This window comes from Nesoenas mayeri, assembly GCF_963082525.1.
Source record: "Nesoenas mayeri genome assembly, chromosome: 1".
Lineage (NCBI taxonomy): Eukaryota > Metazoa > Chordata > Aves > Columbiformes > Columbidae > Nesoenas > Nesoenas mayeri.
In genome coordinates, this window is record NC_137541.1 from 53,869,008 (window position 1) to 53,887,956 (window position 18,949).

General features: G+C 37.7%; 2 protein-coding genes across 6 annotated transcripts in view; both read left to right on the plus strand.

Moving 5' to 3' along the window:
- Window positions 1-18,949, plus strand: part of OSBPL8 (oxysterol binding protein like 8) — a 98,742-nt gene that overhangs the window by 70,134 nt on the left and 9,659 nt on the right. For all 5 annotated transcript variants that reach the window (XR_013921905.1, XM_080340550.1, XM_080340553.1 and 2 more), the window contains 12 exons: window positions 508-588; window positions 1,457-1,558; window positions 2,797-3,000; window positions 7,402-7,486; window positions 8,658-8,829; window positions 12,096-12,330; window positions 13,732-13,916; window positions 14,695-14,776; window positions 15,473-15,571; window positions 16,006-16,102; window positions 16,455-16,553; window positions 18,014-18,111. Coding sequence is in view for 4 of the 5 variants with exons in the window: in XM_080340550.1 (XP_080196676.1) it covers window positions 508-588; window positions 1,457-1,558; window positions 2,797-3,000; window positions 7,402-7,486; window positions 8,658-8,829; window positions 12,096-12,330; window positions 13,732-13,916; window positions 14,695-14,776; window positions 15,473-15,571; window positions 16,006-16,102; window positions 16,455-16,553; window positions 18,014-18,111 (1,539 nt within the window). In the remaining variant the exon portion in view is untranslated. The remainder of the gene's footprint in view (window positions 1-507; window positions 589-1,456; window positions 1,559-2,796; window positions 3,001-7,401; window positions 7,487-8,657; window positions 8,830-12,095; window positions 12,331-13,731; window positions 13,917-14,694; window positions 14,777-15,472; window positions 15,572-16,005; window positions 16,103-16,454; window positions 16,554-18,013; window positions 18,112-18,949) is intronic.
- NAP1L1 (nucleosome assembly protein 1 like 1) overlaps window positions 1-18,949 on the plus strand; it is a 161,923-nt gene that overhangs the window by 25,597 nt on the left and 117,377 nt on the right. The window lies entirely within an intron of this gene.

Sequence of the window (18,949 nt, forward strand, 5' to 3'; positions counted from 1 at the left end):
CATGGGTCATGGGGTAAGTGCCACTATAGCAATCCGAATGAAGGAGCTGTGAAGTTAAAAATGGACATGTTGGGATTCCTGTGTCACAGGAACATGAGAATGATTTCTGTGTTTAAACATGAGGATTCTCCTAAAACCTTCTCTCTCTGCTAAAATAACACCTAACTAGTCAAGACTGCGATGTGCCAAGTAACAGACTACATGAGCTAAATATTTACTGTATATAGTTCAGCTTCTTCTGGAGGAATCTCATACTTCTTTCCCATTAAGTACTTATGAAAAGAGACTCCATAAACAGGTTGCTCATGTTGCAAGTTGTAGTTTGTTTTTTTTCATGTGTGGTGTTTGTTTGTTTTTGTTTAAACTGGCAGAAATGGTAGATAAGCGAGAATGGGAACCTTACAAACATAACCGTGCACTTCAAATACTTTCTAAAGTGCCTGCAACAGTAATATATTCTTGTATCTATCATTTTAATTTATTTATTATGTGTTTTGTGAATTTCAGTCTGAATCCAAGCTTTTCAATGGCTCTGAGAAGGACATTTCTTTATCTTCAAGCAAGCTTACAAAAAAAGAATCTCTCAAGGTGAATTCATTTCCAAGTAACTCCTCATGGACTATAAATGCATTCACATAGTTTTACCTTATTCTCTAACAAGAAGATAAAAATGCCGACTAGTGATGAGACCTCTATGAAACATTTTAAGTGTTGTGAGAAGTAATGGTATTGATTCTTTTCAAATCTTATTGTACTGTCACCTGAGTATGGGCTTCTATAATGCGATCTTTAAGATGGCACAAGATTATAGGATAACTCAGAAGATTTTAGAATAATTCAGGTTGGCAGGGACCTCAAGACATGCAATGAAATGACAAATTGAATTACCAAAACTACAATCTGCATGCAGTACCTGTGTTTTTTCTACTGCTTTCTTCCCCCTGTGTTGTAACAGGGCTAAACTGCACTGTTTGGCAGATGTCATGTCAGGAGAAACATAAAATTATTTGCCTCTAAAAGAGGGAGATATGTTGCTGCAGCTTGCTATTGGGGAGGAAAAGTAATTGGTGGATAAATACTGCTGATCAGATAACGTACCTGTAAATATGAATCTGGCCCAAATTTGGTTTTGGACTTCTTACCAGGAAGGGAAGGGGGCTGGTTGGTTGGTTTGTTTTTCCCCTGTGATTCTGATTTTCCAAGTCCTCAGTCTTTAAAGCAAATTGCAGAAGAATCTGAAATTGGTTATGTGGTAGCTGCTCTTGAAACAGAGCAAGAAACAGTTGTTCACACCTTGAAGTCAAATACTGTCTTTTAAGGCTGCTTCTCTGTATCTGGATTGCAAATTGAATTTAGCAGGTTTTTCCTCAGCTTATATTGATAGTTGTCTTTTCATGCTCTCATTGCTGGTTTATGGCTGTGGCATTGTAAATATTTTTTTAATTATTATTTACAGGTTCAAAAGAAAAATTACAGAGAAGAAAAGAAGAGAGCCACAAAGGAATTACTTAGCACAATCACAGACCCATCAGTTATTGTCATGGCTGACTGGCTGAAGGTCAGAATCCAAGTGTGGAACCGGAGTTGAAGATGTAGCAGCTGCTTGCTTCTTTTTGACTAGAATAGAAAAGGCTCAATCTTTTACTTGCTGTTAATGATTTTCTACAAGCAGAGCAGCCCCTAATTGCATCCCAGGCTCTCTGTGCTCAGATCCCAGGAGAATAACAGAGGAACCAGGCTCCACTTACTGCAGTCACCATAGTCACATGCATGTTGTGTGTATAGCCATTAACTTCAGATGAGTTGGCTTTACGGTTCTTGTTTTGTCCTTTTTATTTTACATTTTGAATTGAAGTTCTGTTATGTCTGTAACAGTAGTGAAAATGGTTCAGTCACATTAGATATTTGAGTACAGATTTCTCTGCATACTTCTTTCTGGTAATTTTCCTTTCTTGTATTAAGAACTAACTGTCCTCTAATACTAGTACAAAATGTGAAGAATTAATTTCTGAAAGACAGCAGTCAGTGTCATCGACAGTAGTGCAGTACATATATTTGTATATAATTCCTTAAACTTGTAAATATATTCCTTGGAAATTGTAAAAGAAAAAAAGATCTGTTACCAATTTCTATACTTAGCTCCAATAAAATAGCTTGTCTGGAAAAAGTTTCTTCAGTTTTTGCAAAAATCAATGTAAACAGGCTAAAATTTTGCTCAGAGGTCAAGCTGACATTCGGTCCTACAGACACACAAGTAATTAAAATCTAGAAATGACAGAATTGATGCAAGCAATCTAATCAGATATGCAAATTCAGGGACTTAATAGGATCTTATATTTCACATATGGACTGAAGCTAACAGCTGTTACAACAGTTTTTATCTAAGAAATCCAGATACATCTGAGTTATTTTGTGAATACCTTATTTTTCTTATCAGATGTCTGCCCTGTTTTCAGAGGAGCTCTGTTTCCAAAGGTTATTATGTCTTCATGCTAGTGATAAAATATGTTTCAGATAGGAAAATTCATGAAGGTTACAGATGAACTGCCATACTTGACGTATCTGGATGTGTGTATACCCATTTGTAGAATAAGTATTCATCAAGAAAGAATGGAAAAGTGAGCATTGAAGTTTTACATTTTTATTGTCTTTGCTAAACGTGGGTAAACTCTTGATAGACCTGCTAAACTTCACTTGAAATAAAGACTAATAAATAATTTCAGTTTTCGTTTTGTTAAGAGGTGTGGTTTTGGTATTGGCTTGTGTGAGCTATAACCGTAACTATTTATCTTCTAGATTCGTGGTACCTTGAAAAGCTGGACCAAGCTGTGGTGTGTACTGAAACCAGGAGTGTTGCTTGTTTACAAAACCCCCAAAAATGGCCAGTGGGTAGGAACAGTGCTCCTGAACGCTTGTGAACTCATTGAGAGGCCTTCTAAAAAAGATGGCTTTTGTTTCAAACTTTTTCATCCTTTGGAGCAGTCCATATGGGCTATAAAGGTTAGTGGTAGTATATATGGTTCTTAACGAATTACTAGCATTAGCCAGCTATGAGTGAAGATAACCTTAATGAAAAGCTGAACTGCATTTTCTGTTATAACTTTAATGGCTTGTTTATTCTGAATATAAGCCTTCAACATCTAGTTACTCTTCATCATGAAAAGTATTTGAATTATGCTGCTCTGTGTACTGTGTTCAGAAGTGTGGTGATACCTTTAAAAAAGTTAATGCTGTCACTGGCAATCATGTAAGTGGAGGGAATGGGTGTATAATGTTGTATTTTACATCAGTCGAACCTGAGGAATTCAGGGGAGAAGTGATTTGCCAAAATGGAAGAGTTGAGATGTGTGTTAAACATTTCTTGGCTTCCAGCCCTATATTGATGTAATAAAATGTCAGCCTAGTTCAGTGTACTTTTAAGAACAGAAATTCAGATTACTTCCTTGTGCAACAATAGCTTATACTGCAACTTGTTAGATAACTGTGTTCCTTTTTGGCTACAATTTTAGGAAGATAAATGTTTTCCTTCAGTTCTGATGTGTGTCTGCTTTGTCAAGCATGGCATAATATTGTGACCAGCTCTTATCTGTAGGTGTTGAAAAGCACAATGTGTTCTGCACAGCAAAGGTTGATTTCAGTTTCTCCTAAGAATCTTTAATGTTTGCTATTACTCATTGTTTATACTCTAGTAAACAAACGATTGTAGTCCTTGTTTTGTGTTTGCATATGGAGAGGGGCTGCGGAAGCACAGCACAAGTGAACATATTTAACTCCTGAAATGGCATCTCGCTTTAGATGAAATTACTGTACAATATTAGGGTCCTTGTCATAATAAATCAATTATGCCCTCTGCAATATATAGCTTCTGAATCTTAAATTGATATAGATGTACTGTCATATCTGTAGAATATGCTGCATTGATTTTGTCTTGCTTATCTCTGGGAAGTCAGCTAGTATAATTCCTAATGGCTTTTTGTGGTCTTTCTGAATTGTTATCAATGTTATCTAAATTTACCAAATTTACATCAAATCTTTTGAACAGTTTTATTTTAATATTGCTTAGGAGGGCTTTTCACTAATTAGTGGTGATCTCACATTTGCAGAACACAGACTTCATATACTTTTTCAAAGCTATAGGGTTTGGTGTTGATGTGATTTAATTATTTATGATCATGTATACATACATTGCAAAGTGGTGGCCTGTCTACAGAAGATCACAAATCAGTCTTATATTTCTTTATTGCTTGGCAATGAGAAATGGATTTGTTTGTTTTTTTAACTAGATATTTAGAATTTAGAGGACATGTCCCACCAGATTTTTACTTTTTTAAGGTAGGTCAAATTTTGAACCTGAACAAGTTGATATTGTCCATTCTAAATGTGCTGAGAGCTGGAGTGGCGTTTGTTCATTTTGGTTTGGCTATTTGCAGTTGAGAATTACTGGATTTAATTAGATGAAAGGCCTTGAAGTTTGAAACCTTGTTTACCTAGTCAATTATAATGTCCTAGTTACAGATTCATTATCATGAGGCAAACTTTCATAAGCATCACAGCAATTGACTGATTTACAGAGTAGATTTACCAGAATGAGCCTGAAGTCTAAGGCAAAATGAGCCTTGTTTGCAATCAGTGCAGGAAGATGACATTGCGAGAAACATTTGCACAGGTATAAATACTGCGGGAGATTTTCTCACTTGAACACACTTCCCATAGTGTGTCCTTCTGGCAGGCTGCAAATTCTCTTCTGCAGTAGTTTGTGGCCAGTCACTTCACATGCTCTCTTAAGCCTGTTGCTGTGGTCTTTGATGTTCCTCCTGCACTCTCAGGTAGCTGATGCACCTGGTTCTGTCTTCCTCATGTGCCCACTCCTGATGCCGTTTCAGTTTACTGAAATTAATAACTAGAATAGATAGTTCAAATAATTTTTAAGTAGTAGATTTAGTCAAGCGTGACTGCTCATCAGGTTTTATCACTTTCTCTGAATGTTCATGGCATTTGAGTTTTATTGGCATGAATATTCTGTAGGAAGTAAACTTCAAAGTTTTTGTAATCTAGTGGATTTTTTTAACTTGCCCATTCCCTGGTATTGGAGTAGCTGTACCATCATTCTGTCAGGAACACACAGTTCAAATAAAGTCATGTAACAAGTGGAAAATAATGTGTCTCTTGTACAGAACACTAACATACTGAAAATTGATTTTTGAAACCACAGTGGGTGATACCAAAGAAAAATGTCCAGTGCTTTTGGAACAGTAAACAATCAGACGAAATCAAGATCCACAAGCAGTTTTTCCAAAATAAGTCAACCTACTTAAATGTTAGCTGCAAATTATTTGTTTGGTTTTATTCAGCGTATTGTCAAAGCACCTAAGGGAGCGTAGCTTTCTTGCATCAAAAAGAAAAACCCAAACACCAAAACCACACTTTATCTCTACAGAGATGAAGTACCGAGTAAGCCGTGTACCCTGCGTGCCCGCAGCAGAACCCTAAAGGGGAGATCTCATGGGCAGAGGTCTTGCCCTCAGCCCATGTCCTGTGACCTGAGAATTTGGAGGACTAGTGATGGCTAAGGCCCTTGCATGGCACTGGTGCACCCAGGTGCTGCGGTCCCCTCCCTGCAGCCCCCCAAACCTCTCCCAGCCCTGCCTGGGGCTGGCTGAGGGGTGCTCATGCCTGGGTTGTCCCTCCTGGCCCTCCATACCCAGCAACTCCTAATCCCTGTGATGCTACTTCACCAAACGCTTTTTGTAGGCACAACTTCCTGCTCACTTGGAGGGGGACTGAGGTTTGGAATCTGGTTTCTAACACCTCAGTTGCTGTTCCTGTTGTTTACTGACTTTTCAGGAGCTTCTGAACATCATTTACACCAGCACTAGCTTGCCTGTATTGATATTTAAGTACCACCAAGACTCCACTTTACTTGCCTTTTGCCCTCAGAAATGTTCTGGCTGTTTCATTTGCTTGCTTCTAAAATATCTGCCTTTATCTGCTTTTGCTCAAAACTTCTGCTGGCTTTCCAGTTCCCTCTTCTAAGCCTCGTACTGACTTTTCATTAGGCTTCTCTGGGGGAAATCATTCAAGACCAAGATGTGTTAACTCATCAGTTAGGCAGGCTTAACCCAGCTTTCAATGATAGCTTCAAGTATGTTTAATACAGCCCTCTTTGCCTACCAGTTGTCTTAAAGTTACCATAGGTAAACTTTTTTTGAAGGGACTTTAAAGTGGTTGTTTAGCATTTTATTCCAAAATGAAGCTCAAGAGAAATGGAAAGGTCTTTTGGATTTTTTTCTTTCTTTTAATTTGTGAAATAGTGAAAATTAAACTTTGCCATTTGACAACCTCTCTGTGTCTTTTGGTTGAACGTAATGTCATGGTGTCCTGCTGATACCCTTTATAGAGAGACTTAAGCATCTACATATCTTTTATGGACTTGGGCATCATCTATATATTTTTTTTTCTTATTTAAATGCCAAGCCTACTGTTAGGCACCTAAATATTTTGTGGACTTGACTACTGGATAGGTAAAGAGGTTGAAGGGGAAGAAGGGAAGGAGAAAGGATGAGTTGGTTTCTATAGCAATACATAGGGTTTAGGTGGGAGGAGTTATTTTAATTTTATTTAAATATCAATTGACTTAACCTGTCTTCTGAAGACAGGCAGAAGTCATGCCATTCTGGAGCACAGGATGCTACTGAGACACTGAACACATTGTCACATAAAATAAGGATGAAAAGGGGGTTTGGTTTGCCCCTGTGTCTTTCTGCGAGGAACTGTAGCATCCTTGTAGGAACTGAGATGAACCTTCACTCTCATCACGAACAAATGGGGTTGGAGAAGGGCAAGACTGTTGTATGGATGTGGGGTATTCTACTAGGCAACATTTATTGTAAATCAACGCTCTTAAAACACCCCACAAACAGATCTTTTGATTTGCTCGCTTTCAGTTTCACCTCTTCAGCTGAAATACTGAGCTGAAGAGGAACACCTTGCCCCTTGTGACCTCTCTATACTCACCTGCAGGAATCACTGGTCAGTGAGGGTGATTCCCTGTGGTGTTCCTTTTGATGCTTTTGTCATCTTTCTATAAATAGCATCAGCAGAGCATTTCCAAGTTACTATGTCAAGTCTGATTTACAAGAAAAAACAACAATAAAAATATTAGAATCCCAAAGACCGTTCTTTTTAAAGCAGGGTTGAATTGGGAGCCGTACTTAGAATGAAGTCTTTGAAGAAGAGATACAGTAAAAGAGGGCTGTCCATCTTTCCATTCATGTCTTCATTAGATGTTGCTGAGTGACAGTAAATAGCTCTGCAGTGTGTCAGCTTGTTATTACATTGAATGATAAACTGTAAAACTGAATTAAAATATCTGATGCTGTTGCTTGTTTTGTCTATTTCAAGGGTCCCAAAGGTGAAGCAGTTGGTTCTATAACTCAGCCATTGCCCAGCAGTTATTTGATCATCCGAGCCGCTTCAGAATCAGATGGTAAATAGATATTTCAATGGTTTTCCACAGTTACAGCAATTACTTATTAGAAAGGAATGGCTTCGGTTATCTTACCGTGTCTATTGTATCACTGTGATTGCCGTTTAATCATTGTTAAGGTTCCCTTTAAGTTAATGCATTCGGTTGTGTTAGTACTGGTAATTTTTCATCGCTATTAAAGGAGAATTTTGACCTGAATAAACTCTCATAGAACTCCTTGCAGTTGCCTTGCATTGGCTGGGTAGGTGGAAGGGGTTATTTCAGATTTAACTGTATTAATGTATGTCTAAATTCTCAAGCTAGTTCTTTTCTGAAGTGCTAATGTGGGCATTCTTTCTAATGAAAGCACTTGCCTGTTACGAAGTGTAGCAGTTGCACAGAGTTCTAGCAGTAAAAATTCCCTTAAAATATAGTTTCATAACACCCTTTGTTACTGGGAAGGTGGTGGTAGATATCAGTGCAACCATCTTCCAAGGTTACAATGTGGAAACAAAATTTCTGACTGTTGTGTAACCTTTTTAGCAGCCGCTTTCCTTTTACTGGTTAATAAGGTATACCCCTGCAGACTTTAAAAATAGGACTCTATTTGCCTTCTGTATTGGAAAATGGATTACATACATGAAAATGGTGAGATAAGGAGTGGAAGGAACACACACATTTGTGTAGTTACTTTTTACAAAAAAAACCAACAACAACAACAAAAAAAACAAACCAAAAACAAACAAACAAAAAGGCATGTCTGCTATTTTATATTGAAATGGCATTTAAATGCTGTCTTTATAGCTACTTCTCCAGACTGTTGTTATATTGCATGAGCAAATGTTGCCAACTGATGCAGTTACTTAGTCTTCAAAACTGGAGCAGGGCTGCAGGCAACTTGAGGAATTCGATGGTTGGGAAACATACTTGCATTAAGGAAGAAAAACTGGAATATGCTCTAACAGAATCATGATTTACCTTGCTCATCCCACCCTGAAGCATCCCTTGTACCAGAGAGCTGGGTAGTTGTTAGTTGTTTTTATGTCCCCACCAGATTATGAAATCCAATGCATGTAATGTGGAACAACTCTGAAGTGTAAGCAGAGCCAAAAGGATTGTTGAAATTGGAAACGGAAGTTGTATAGTTCAGTTAGATCCTTAATTTTTAATCTAATAATAAATCTGTCTTTAGGCAGGTGTTGGATGGATGCTTTGGAGCTGGCACTGAAATGTTCAAGTCTCCTTAAACGTACAATGATTAGAGAAGGTAAAGAACACGATTTGAACTCTTCAGCAGACAGTACTCATGTCTCTCTCTATGGTCTGCTTCGTGCTAACAACTTGCACAGTGGAGAAAACTTACCGTAAGTGGATTAGTTACTAAACCTGATTGTCCTTTTGGTAGAACCTTGAAGTGATAACTTCTTCATAAGGGGAGTCTTTTTCTAAGGTTGCAGTTCTTTTTGCTTCTGAATTCGCTTTATATAACTTATTTACACTGTGGTTTATGTTGTATGTGGATAAAACAAAAAAACCACAATTTTTCTATCCAAGTGGATACACAGGCAAGTTTGGCCCAAGGAACTCAAAGTTGAGTATCACATCAGTAAGTTTAAGTACCCAGTTAAACTGTTAAAGTTTTAATTTTTTTTGTCTTGATGTTGGTCTCTCTTGTTAGCTTCACCTGAAAATAATAAGTTTAGTACATGCGACAAAAGTTGGGCTGTTCTTTGATTAAATAAATGAATAATTCAATCATTATTTAAATGGTTTCAGCATGTCTCAGCTTTGAATTGTCAGATGGATGAATAATGATTCAGCCACCTGTTAATATATTAAATTAAATGAACAAAAATTGACATTATCTGTGAAATAATCTGGTATCACCTCATGTCACAGTGCCCTTGAGTAAGTCTCTGTTTATTTCAATACATACTTTCAGACAGATTTTTGGGACCGTAAGCTTTTGTGGAAATATATTAATAAACAAGCATGAGGAATAAATAGTGTTTTCAAACACTTCAATTGTGGTGACCAAGCACATTAGAAAATATAAAAAATTTAGTAATTTATTTGAAATCATGGGGTCTGAAGCTTGTGCTCTCTTAGTAATCTTTCACCACTTTGCTGTAGCTTCATGTGGATGCAAATTTATTTCAGATAATCCCTCCCACTCATGAAGATTTAGCTGCCCATTTTTTTGGAATGAGCAGGAATTTTGTACTGCTGTTAAGAGTATGTTTCTGTATTTGAGACAGAAGACCTGGACTGGAATAAATGCGGTTTCTTTTCTGGCATAGATAGTCTGAGAAAAGCACAGAAATGGCAAATTATTGCCCCCAGCCCAGATTCAAGGCCCTATCCAGGTGACCAGGCAGGCTCAGCTACAGTTTTGCTCCTTCTGTTATCTCATGGAAACAATAGAACTGTTGTCTACAATTCAGCTGGAGATGTGTACTCATGAATAATAGTTTAATATCAGCAGCTGGCCCAGATTACAATCACAGCAATTAGTTACAACTGTTAAGTCTAATTAAGACTAATGGTTTAATTAAGTAGATCTTTGGATATAGCATATTCTAAGAGTATTCAGTGCACTTAACTATATAAGCGACAAAACCTGCAGAAAGGTGAAAGCAATTTTAGCTTCAACTGAGAGCTAGCTTTTGTAATTACATTAATAGCAAGAGGAGTTCCAAAGAAAACATTGAACCAGTACTTGAAGATGATTGCCTGAAAAACAGGGATGAAGAAAAATTGGAGACATTCAGTCCTTTTTTTTTTTTTTTGCCTCAGCTTTTAATAATACTAGTAGAACTTAGGCTACCTGGTCCTCTGACTTGAAGGACCTAAGGGCAGGAACAGTGACTTCGCATTTGTGGGCACTGAAATTTTAAGAGACCAGTTGTCTCAGCTGAATGTTTATAAGTCCATGCAGCCTGATGGGATTCATCCTAGAGTACTGAAGGAGCTAGTGGATGTTACGGTAGGACCCCTCTTGATCATGTACCAAAGGTCTTGGGAGTCTGGGAAGGTCTCCATTGACTGGAAGTTGGCCGATATCATTCCAGTTCACGAGACCGTGAGGGAAGACCCAGGAGGCTACAGACCTGTTAGCCTAATCTCAGTACCTGGAAAAATTGTGGAGAAGATCATACCGGGTACTATTGAAAGAACAATGCAATCATCAGGCACAGTCAACATGGGTTCACAAAGGGAAAGTCCTGTTTATCTAATTTGGTATCCTTCTGTGATAAACTCACCTGCACAGTGGGTGAAGGGAAGGTGGTGGATGTGGTTTTTCTGGATTTTAGTGAGGCTTTTGATACTGCCTCTCACAGCATCTTTCTGGACAAGTTATCCAGCTGTGAGATGAGCAGGTTCATGATGTGCTAGATGAAGAACTGGCAGAAGGGCAGAGTTCAGAGGGATGTAGTGAACGGGGCTATATCTGATTGATAACCAGTCACCACTGGTGTTACTCAGGGCTCAATCCTAGGACCTGTTCTGTTCAATATTTTTATCTAATGATATGGATGCAGGTGCTGAATGCACCATTAGCAAGTTTGCTGATGATACCAAACTGAAAGGTGCTGTTGACCCTCTCAAGCATAAGAGGGCCTTGCAGAGGGATCTAGATAGATTGAAGCATTGGACAATTACGAATGACATGAAATTTAACTAGAACAAATGCCAGATTCTGCACCTAGGATGGAGTAACACTAGGCAATAGAATGAATTGAGAGAGGAGCGGCTGGAGAGCAGCCCTGCAGAAAGGAATCTGGGAGTGCTGGTCAACAGCAGCTCAGCATGAGCCAGCAGAGTGTGTCCGGGCAGCCCAGAGGGCAAACTGCATCCTGGGGTGCATCAAACAGCATCACCAGCCTGTCAAAAGAGGTGATTATATTGCTGTATTCAGTGTTGATGTGGCCTCACCTTGAGCTGTGTGTGCAGTTCCAGGCCCCATAATTTAAGGAGGACGTTAAAGTCCTTTAATGTGTCCAGAGGGCAACAAAGCTGGTGAAAGGTCTGGAAGGAATGTTCTGTTAGGAGCAGCTGAGGGCTTTGAGTTTGTCTGCTTTGTAGAAAAGGAGACTAAGGGACAACCTCATTGTTCTTTCCAGCTTCCTGAGGAGGAGAAGCAGAGAGGGAGGTGCTGATCTCCTCTCCCTGGGGTCCAGGGATAGAACATGTGGGGATGGTTCAAAGCTGCATCAGGAGAGGTTTAGACTGGACATTAAGAAGCATCTCTTTGCCAAGAGGGTGGGTCAAACACTGCATCAGGCCTCCTAGAGAAGTGGTTGATGCCCCAAGCCTGTCAGCATTTAAGAGATATTCAGACAATGCTTTTAATAATGGCCTTTAACTTTTGTTCAGCCCTGAACTGGTCAAGCAGTTGGACTAGAAGACCATTGTAAGTCACATCCAATGAAACTATTCTAAACTTGATGCATTTGACAGTTCATTGAGAAGAGAACATCCTAGATGTTTCCAGTGAAGCTAGTTTGGCATTGTTACCAGATCAGGCTTGATATTGGCCATTTTAGTGTGTATTTTATTAAGATCCTGGTTTGGAAACATGAAGTTATTGTGTGAAGTTGAAGATTCATTTAGCCTTTATTTTTTGTAGGTTAAACGACAGTGAAATTGAAAGGCATCACTTTAAAGATCAAGATATGTACTCTGACAAGTCCGATAAGGAAAATGACCATGACCACGAGGAATCTGATAACGATGGATTGGGGAAAAGCGAAGAAAGCGATAGTGACACATCAGAGCGACAGGATGATTCTTATGTTGATCCAGAACCAATTGATATCAAGGAAACTACTTATGTAGAACAGAGTCCTGAAGAACTTGGAGAGGTAAAAGTGCTATTGATGTAGTTAACAAGTAGATTCTCCAAATAGAAAGCTGATATTTTAGGGCTCGGACTACACTTGAAAGTTGGCTTGCAGGATTGGCTTTCATATTTTCAGCAATAATATGGGGAAAAAGTTCTGTTCATCCATGTACTGTTCAGCTTTGGCACTCTTGTGCTTTTGTCTGAGGTTTGACAGACATAATGAGATCATCTGGAATATTGCTTGGACAGAAGGTGCTCAGTTTGAAAGGGCCACCTGCAGAAGAAGTCGTCCGTGTCTACCCATTCTTTTGTTGTTGTTTCTATTTATTTTTTATTAACTTACTCCTTTTTTATGTTTAGTAAAAATCTTCAAGTTAGGATTTTCATACAAGCTGACACCTCTGTTCTTCTACTGCAAGAAAGGAGTTAAGCAGCTGTAGGGTCTACAGAGTTCAATGGAAGGCTTGCTGTGTTTTGGTATCACCTTGCCTTCTCATATGATGCCCCAGAGCTGCCATTCCACTTCTGCAGATTGTCTTACGTATCTACACAGGCAAATATGACAGATTTGTATGTTTTATTTGCTATAAAGGTACCAAAAACTTAGTAACAGAAATCAAGATGTGTTTTTTCACAAATCTCACCTTTCTTCTCAAGTACTAACTGTAAGATTTTTTCTTTTATACCTATGGAATGTACTTTGTGCTTTTATTGCTTTCTAGTATTGTTTCTAGGAGAAGCAGTAGTTTTGGAAAAGCTGAGGAGTATAAGTTGCAAACAATTCTTGTGTGTTTTAGAGCTGTTCTGGAAAGAGAAATGCTTTTCCTATAACTTTTGCTTTTGATTTCAGAAACTATAAGGAAGAGTATCTCCCTTCTTCTTGGACAGAAAGGAGCATATTGGAGTGTGGCTGCTGGTTTTGCTCAGTTACCCCTAAGTAGTGGTTTTCTTTAAGGAAAACCCCTGATGCTGTTGACTGGTCAAGGCAGTGAAAACCATAAATGTGGCAGCTTTCATCATGGGAGAAAGCTGTTAGAATGAACAGCCCTTTGCTGTATAAATCTTGTACGTGAGGACAGAGGATCACGGGCTTGATGCCTAAGAAAGGACTAAGGGAGGATTTCTGAACAACATTCTACATCAAAGTTTTTTGGTTTAGGGCTGGTGAAAACAAATGCAGTTTTTCACAGAATCACAGAATGTTAGTTTTTTAATGCTGAATAGTATTTCTATCATGCTTCATTAAGGATACGTGCATTTAGAGAAACCTGATTTTTCTCCCATAGTTGCTTATCTTCTCTGAGCGGTTAATTTTAAATATCCGTTTTCCATTCTCATTAGATTCTTAGAATGTGTTGACCTGTCATCTGGAGAATTATTTTCTTTCTCCTTTCTGTAAGCAGTTTTTTGTTCATCCTAGGCAGGGGAGGCTGCTCAGACAGAAGTAGTGTCAGAAGAAAACAAAAGTCTCATCTGGACACTACTGAAGCAAGTCCGGCCGGGAATGGACTTGTCCAAGGTCGTACTGCCTACATTTATCTTGGAACCTCGTTCTTTCCTGGACAAGCTGTCTGATTACTACTACCATGCAGACTTTTTGTCCGAGTGAGTCAATCCTATCTCTGGTTTTCGTTCTTTTCATTTTTTAAACTAAGATGGGGTAACCGTGTATACTGAAATGTTTTATCTGGTCTCCTTAACAACATCGGAGACTGCTTAGAGATCGAATGTTTTATCTGACAGTGTATCAGTCATCAGATATCCTTGTTTTCTGAAAGGCGACTGCTTGACAGCTCATACGGTACATCTTGAAGTCAGGCCCCTCTTAGTAATTTCATAGCAGTTGCGTTGCAGACATTTCTATTTTAGCTTTTGGACTGGCTAGAAGACTTCTCAAAATTATGTTTGGTTTTTTTTCTCTAGGAGGCATATTTAAAATGGTAAAACAGTACTAGTTAACCTTTTTAATACAGTATTAAGTTCCAGTCACATATATAGTTGCCTACTCAAATGTAGCTAATAAAGACTGTAAATTTAAATATTATTCAACTCTGAGTTCTGCATGTGAGTAGGCCTGTTCTCTAAAGTAGTGTCTTATAAATGGGAGAACTTCAGATGGTGTGGGACAGGATTTAATGTTACAAAGAACAGACTCAATTATGGAAATAAGATTTCCAATTTTTTGTTTGATTTCCATTTTCACACAATTATTTGAAAACTCTGAATTTGATGAGATCAAGCTGCAGTGCAGTACAGCTGCAGTACCGCAAATCACAAAACCTTTGTTTCAGCTCCTAGATTCAAGATATATCACAACGATTGATAGTGTGTTAAAACTGAAACAATACTAATATTTGTTCTGTGGGTTCTGTTTGTTTCATAGAGCTGCTCTTGAAGAGAATGCTTACAACCGCCTGAAAAAAGTAGTGAAATGGTATTTGTCGGGATTCTACAAAAAGCCAAAGGTGTCCTCTCATATATTCTGTTGTCTTTACTTTAGTCACTGTGTCTTGCTTGAGGGCTTAGGGATGTTCTGGAGTAAATTTTTCTTTTAAAACTGTATTGTTAAGCATTTTTTAAAAGCAAATTTAAATTTTCATTATTTATGCAAATGCTTCATGGACTTTTTTGGTGCCTAAGCATGCTTAAAATATACTACAGTGAATTGTTCTACTCCCTTGGAGTAGAAGTTGAACTAAACATTTTGTGATAAAGTTGAACCAGTTCTATGCTTACTATTCTTCAGTAATATAACAACATGCTGCAGTTGGAGGATTAATATTTCCACTACTTCATTTAGCTTAAATACTCCTTATAGTCATTCTGCTGGGAAACTGTATTGAAAGAATAAAAGTACTTACTATCTAACTTCAGAAGAAAGGTCTGTAATAATTCTCCTACCAAAAAATGTTACATTCTGTTTGTCCCTATGTGTAGCCTGGAATAGTTTAGCAGATATACTAGGTCTGTACTTGTTTCCTTAGAATGAAGAGCAGAGTAATTGAGCCTAACATTCAAATTATGAAATCAGGTACAATGTACTTTAGTGTATATATTATGATATTTTTTTTGTGTGTGCATTTTCAGTGACAGACTGATAAAGTACTTTGTGAGTTCTCTGCCTGCATTGTGTGGTTACTCTCTGTTCTACTTTTGTTCAGGGACTAAAAAAGCCGTACAATCCTATACTTGGTGAGACTTTCCGCTGCATGTGGATTCATCCAAGGACGAATAGCAAGACTTTTTACATTGCAGAACAGGTAGCTGCAATAACCAGAACAACTATTTAAAAAAAAATACAAGTGTTGCATTTTTGTGTTAGCCAAACAATGCGGTAGTTTGAGAAAATGTATTTAAATGTATAAATATTATCCTAAAAGCTCTCCTCGTGGACATAGTTTTCTCACAGATGTCTCTTTTTAGTGTATCTTTGTAGAGAGACAGAGAAAGCTGTTTCCAGCATTTCTGTTCCTTATTCCTCCAGTAAAAGTCAGGTGCTAACTTTCTTTACTCTTGAAATTCAGTAAGTGTTGTTGATCTTTACCTCTAAAGATTATAATCACATTTCATGTATATTAATTGTATGTGCAGCTTGAATTTTGCATTCTGTTATTATTAGCTTAAGGTTTATACTATATGGTCTGTTCTTTTTTTCTTTTTCTTTTTTTTTAAAATACATGCTTTTTTTCAACAGGTATCACATCATCCTCCAATATCTGCCTTCTATGTTAGCAACCGCAAGGATGGTTTTTGCCTTAGTGGTAGCATTCTGGCCAAATCAAAATTCTATGGTAAATAATGTTTTTTTCAGTTGCACCCTTATTGGGGAGTATAAAATCAGTGCAAATGAACTGTGTTTTGTGGCTGAAAGAAGCCTGGTAGAAGAACTAGGGGCTTGATCACTGTATTGTCCTTCTCTTACAAAGTCTTTGCTGCTGGTCTTCTGAATTTTAATTGCTATTTTTGGAATATTTTTATTTTGAATCAGAGAAGCTGTGTATTATATTACAGCACCTTCACTAGACGGAAGAGATTGCTATGCTAAATATACTGCTTCCCTTTATTTTGTTGCTCAGTTATTAGGAAATGTTGACTGTTGTCTTGCAGGGTGAGCAATGTGGTTTTTCTGTCTTTGAATTCCAGGGAATTCATTATCTGCCATACTAGATGGAGAAGGACGGCTAACATTCCTCAATAGGGGAGAAGATTATGTGATGACAATGCCATACGCTCATTGTAAAGGTAGTGGGTCGTTTTCATTCTCTAAATGGCAAAGTTATGAGAACAGAAGTTTATTATTCTAAATAGTTCCTTATTCTAAATGGTACACTGTGTTGGATTCGAGCTTGTCATCTGAGTGTTCTGAACATGGATGGGCAACGTTAGTGGCTCTAGGCTTCCACGTATTTTATCAGGTCAAAAATGCATCTGTTGTTTAAACTACCATCTACTTTTTGGCACAGAATTTTTTTTTTTCATTAATAGTAAAAGCATAGATATAACTATCTGTCATTACATGGTATTACTGAGTTGCTTTTTTTTTTTTTAAAGAACAGTTTTGAGCTTTCCCAATATTTTCCTCTAGCAAGCATAAAAGGCCATTTAGGATCTACACCTCACTGTGTGATTTGAGTGTAAATCATGACCATTTATCTTTGGTTTCACTATGGGAAATCAGTCAGTAGTTTGTAAAGCCTTCTGGAAGGTCAGTAGTAGTACAAATTACATTGCAGAATTGCTGATTTTTAAACTCTTATATATTCAGGTTTATCTGCCCATATGTTGTCTGCCAGAATTTCTTTCCAGAAGCGTTATAGTCAGCAACTGTAATATTTTCTTCATTTGAGATGTGTGAAAACCAACTAGCAGAATTAGATAATTTCTGTTAATTTGATAGACTTTTCTCTTTCCATTGTGCATGGGATGTTTGTAACATTTTGTTGAGATTTTTTTATGGCTTTGTTGACAAAAATAATACTTAGCAATTAAGAAGTACGTAACATGTATACATACATTAAAGTCAAATAAGAGGAAGGAAAACTAGTGAGACTAATAAAGCTGATAGAGAGGGAGAATGGTAGAAGAACATGCAGGGAAGGAGAATATGCATGATGAAAAAAACATATTTGCACATGTATGCAGTGTATGTAAAATTTATTCAGTGTTTCAAATGCTGGATTGCAGGGGGAAAGAGAGTAATAATGGGAAAGAACGTGTACTCAGCCTTGCCAATCCTGTACTTCCAAAAGTATCTTGGGAGATGATCAGTGTTGTCTTTTTGGTTGTACATGATTGTCTTCACCTGTGGTCTAACTATACACACTGTTTCTGTTCAAGTGACGTTTCTCTTTGTTGTAGAGTTATTTTCCTGTCTTAACCTCAAAAGCTTCCCTCCTCCAGTCATCTCCAATGAGACTAAATACCACCCTTGTCAGAGCCAGCAGCACGCTGCCAAAGATAGGTCTTCATAAACCATTTTTCCTGGTTACCTATAATTCATTTAGATCTTTTTTTGTTTCTGTTTGGGTTATCTTATTTGGCAGAAAGATCACACTTATCATTAGGAAAGGTCATTTGAAAAGATTATTTTTTTTTCCTCTGGCAGAGATATATTTACTCAAGGAATTGTGCCCAAAGAATTTAAGTTTTTTGTCCTGTTCAGTTACAAACACTCATTTTTGCTGTCTTTTTTTCTCTTGCAGGAATTCTTTATGGCACAATGACCTTAGAGCTTGGGGGAACAGTCAACATCACCTGTGAGAAAACTGGCTACAGCGCAACAATTGAATTCAAACTCAAGGTTAGTAAATGCTGTAAGTAGGCACAAGAAGGAAAATGAGCATAATGATAATTAAAAGAAGATTATTAGGTTACTCCTTATATATGATCTGATTTAATATGGAATTGTCTTTTTGGTAACTGAGGAATTTTCATTTTAACTGCTACGTATCCAGCTATGTGTATCTAGCAAATAGTGTTTTGGTCTGTGTTTGTTTGGTTTGGGGTTTTTTGTTTGGTTGGTTTGTTTTTTGTTTGTTTTAAAAAAATCTTTATATATTGTCATCTCTTAATGTGTTTTTCTGGGTCCAGAGGTTTTGTCTGAAACACACAGTTCTGTCTTCATCTCTGGTGATAAGAGATGCAAACATACTGGTGGTTGTATGAATCTTAAGAACAAGTCTAGTGGAGGAAAAGCAACGGTCTGTCTTATCTCCAACAGTGGCACCAGTGTGTGTCTAAGAAAGTGTAATATACCTTGGTGATTTTTAATTCTCTAAAAATGTTCAGGGTCTTTTTAAACTCCTGAAGAGCCCGTGGAGAAGAACTCAGACCCAGGTTCCCCTCTTCCATTCTGGGTAAATTTAAGTTGCTTGTGACACCCTGAATAAAGATGATGCAAAGTCTTTGGCGAATGTTTGTATGAGCGTAATGCCCAGTGCTAAGCAACAGTTTACATGGCCTATTTTTGCCAGCTGTGCGTGCTGTAGGAGCACCTCCCCGCTCACAAAAGCTAAACAAAGGTTTCTAAACTACTTATAGATGGCTTACACTTCTTAAAAATACATTTGCCATCTTTGAGGCAGAAACTGATTTAACACTGAACGGATAGTTGTTAAGAATTGTGCATGTGGAAACTG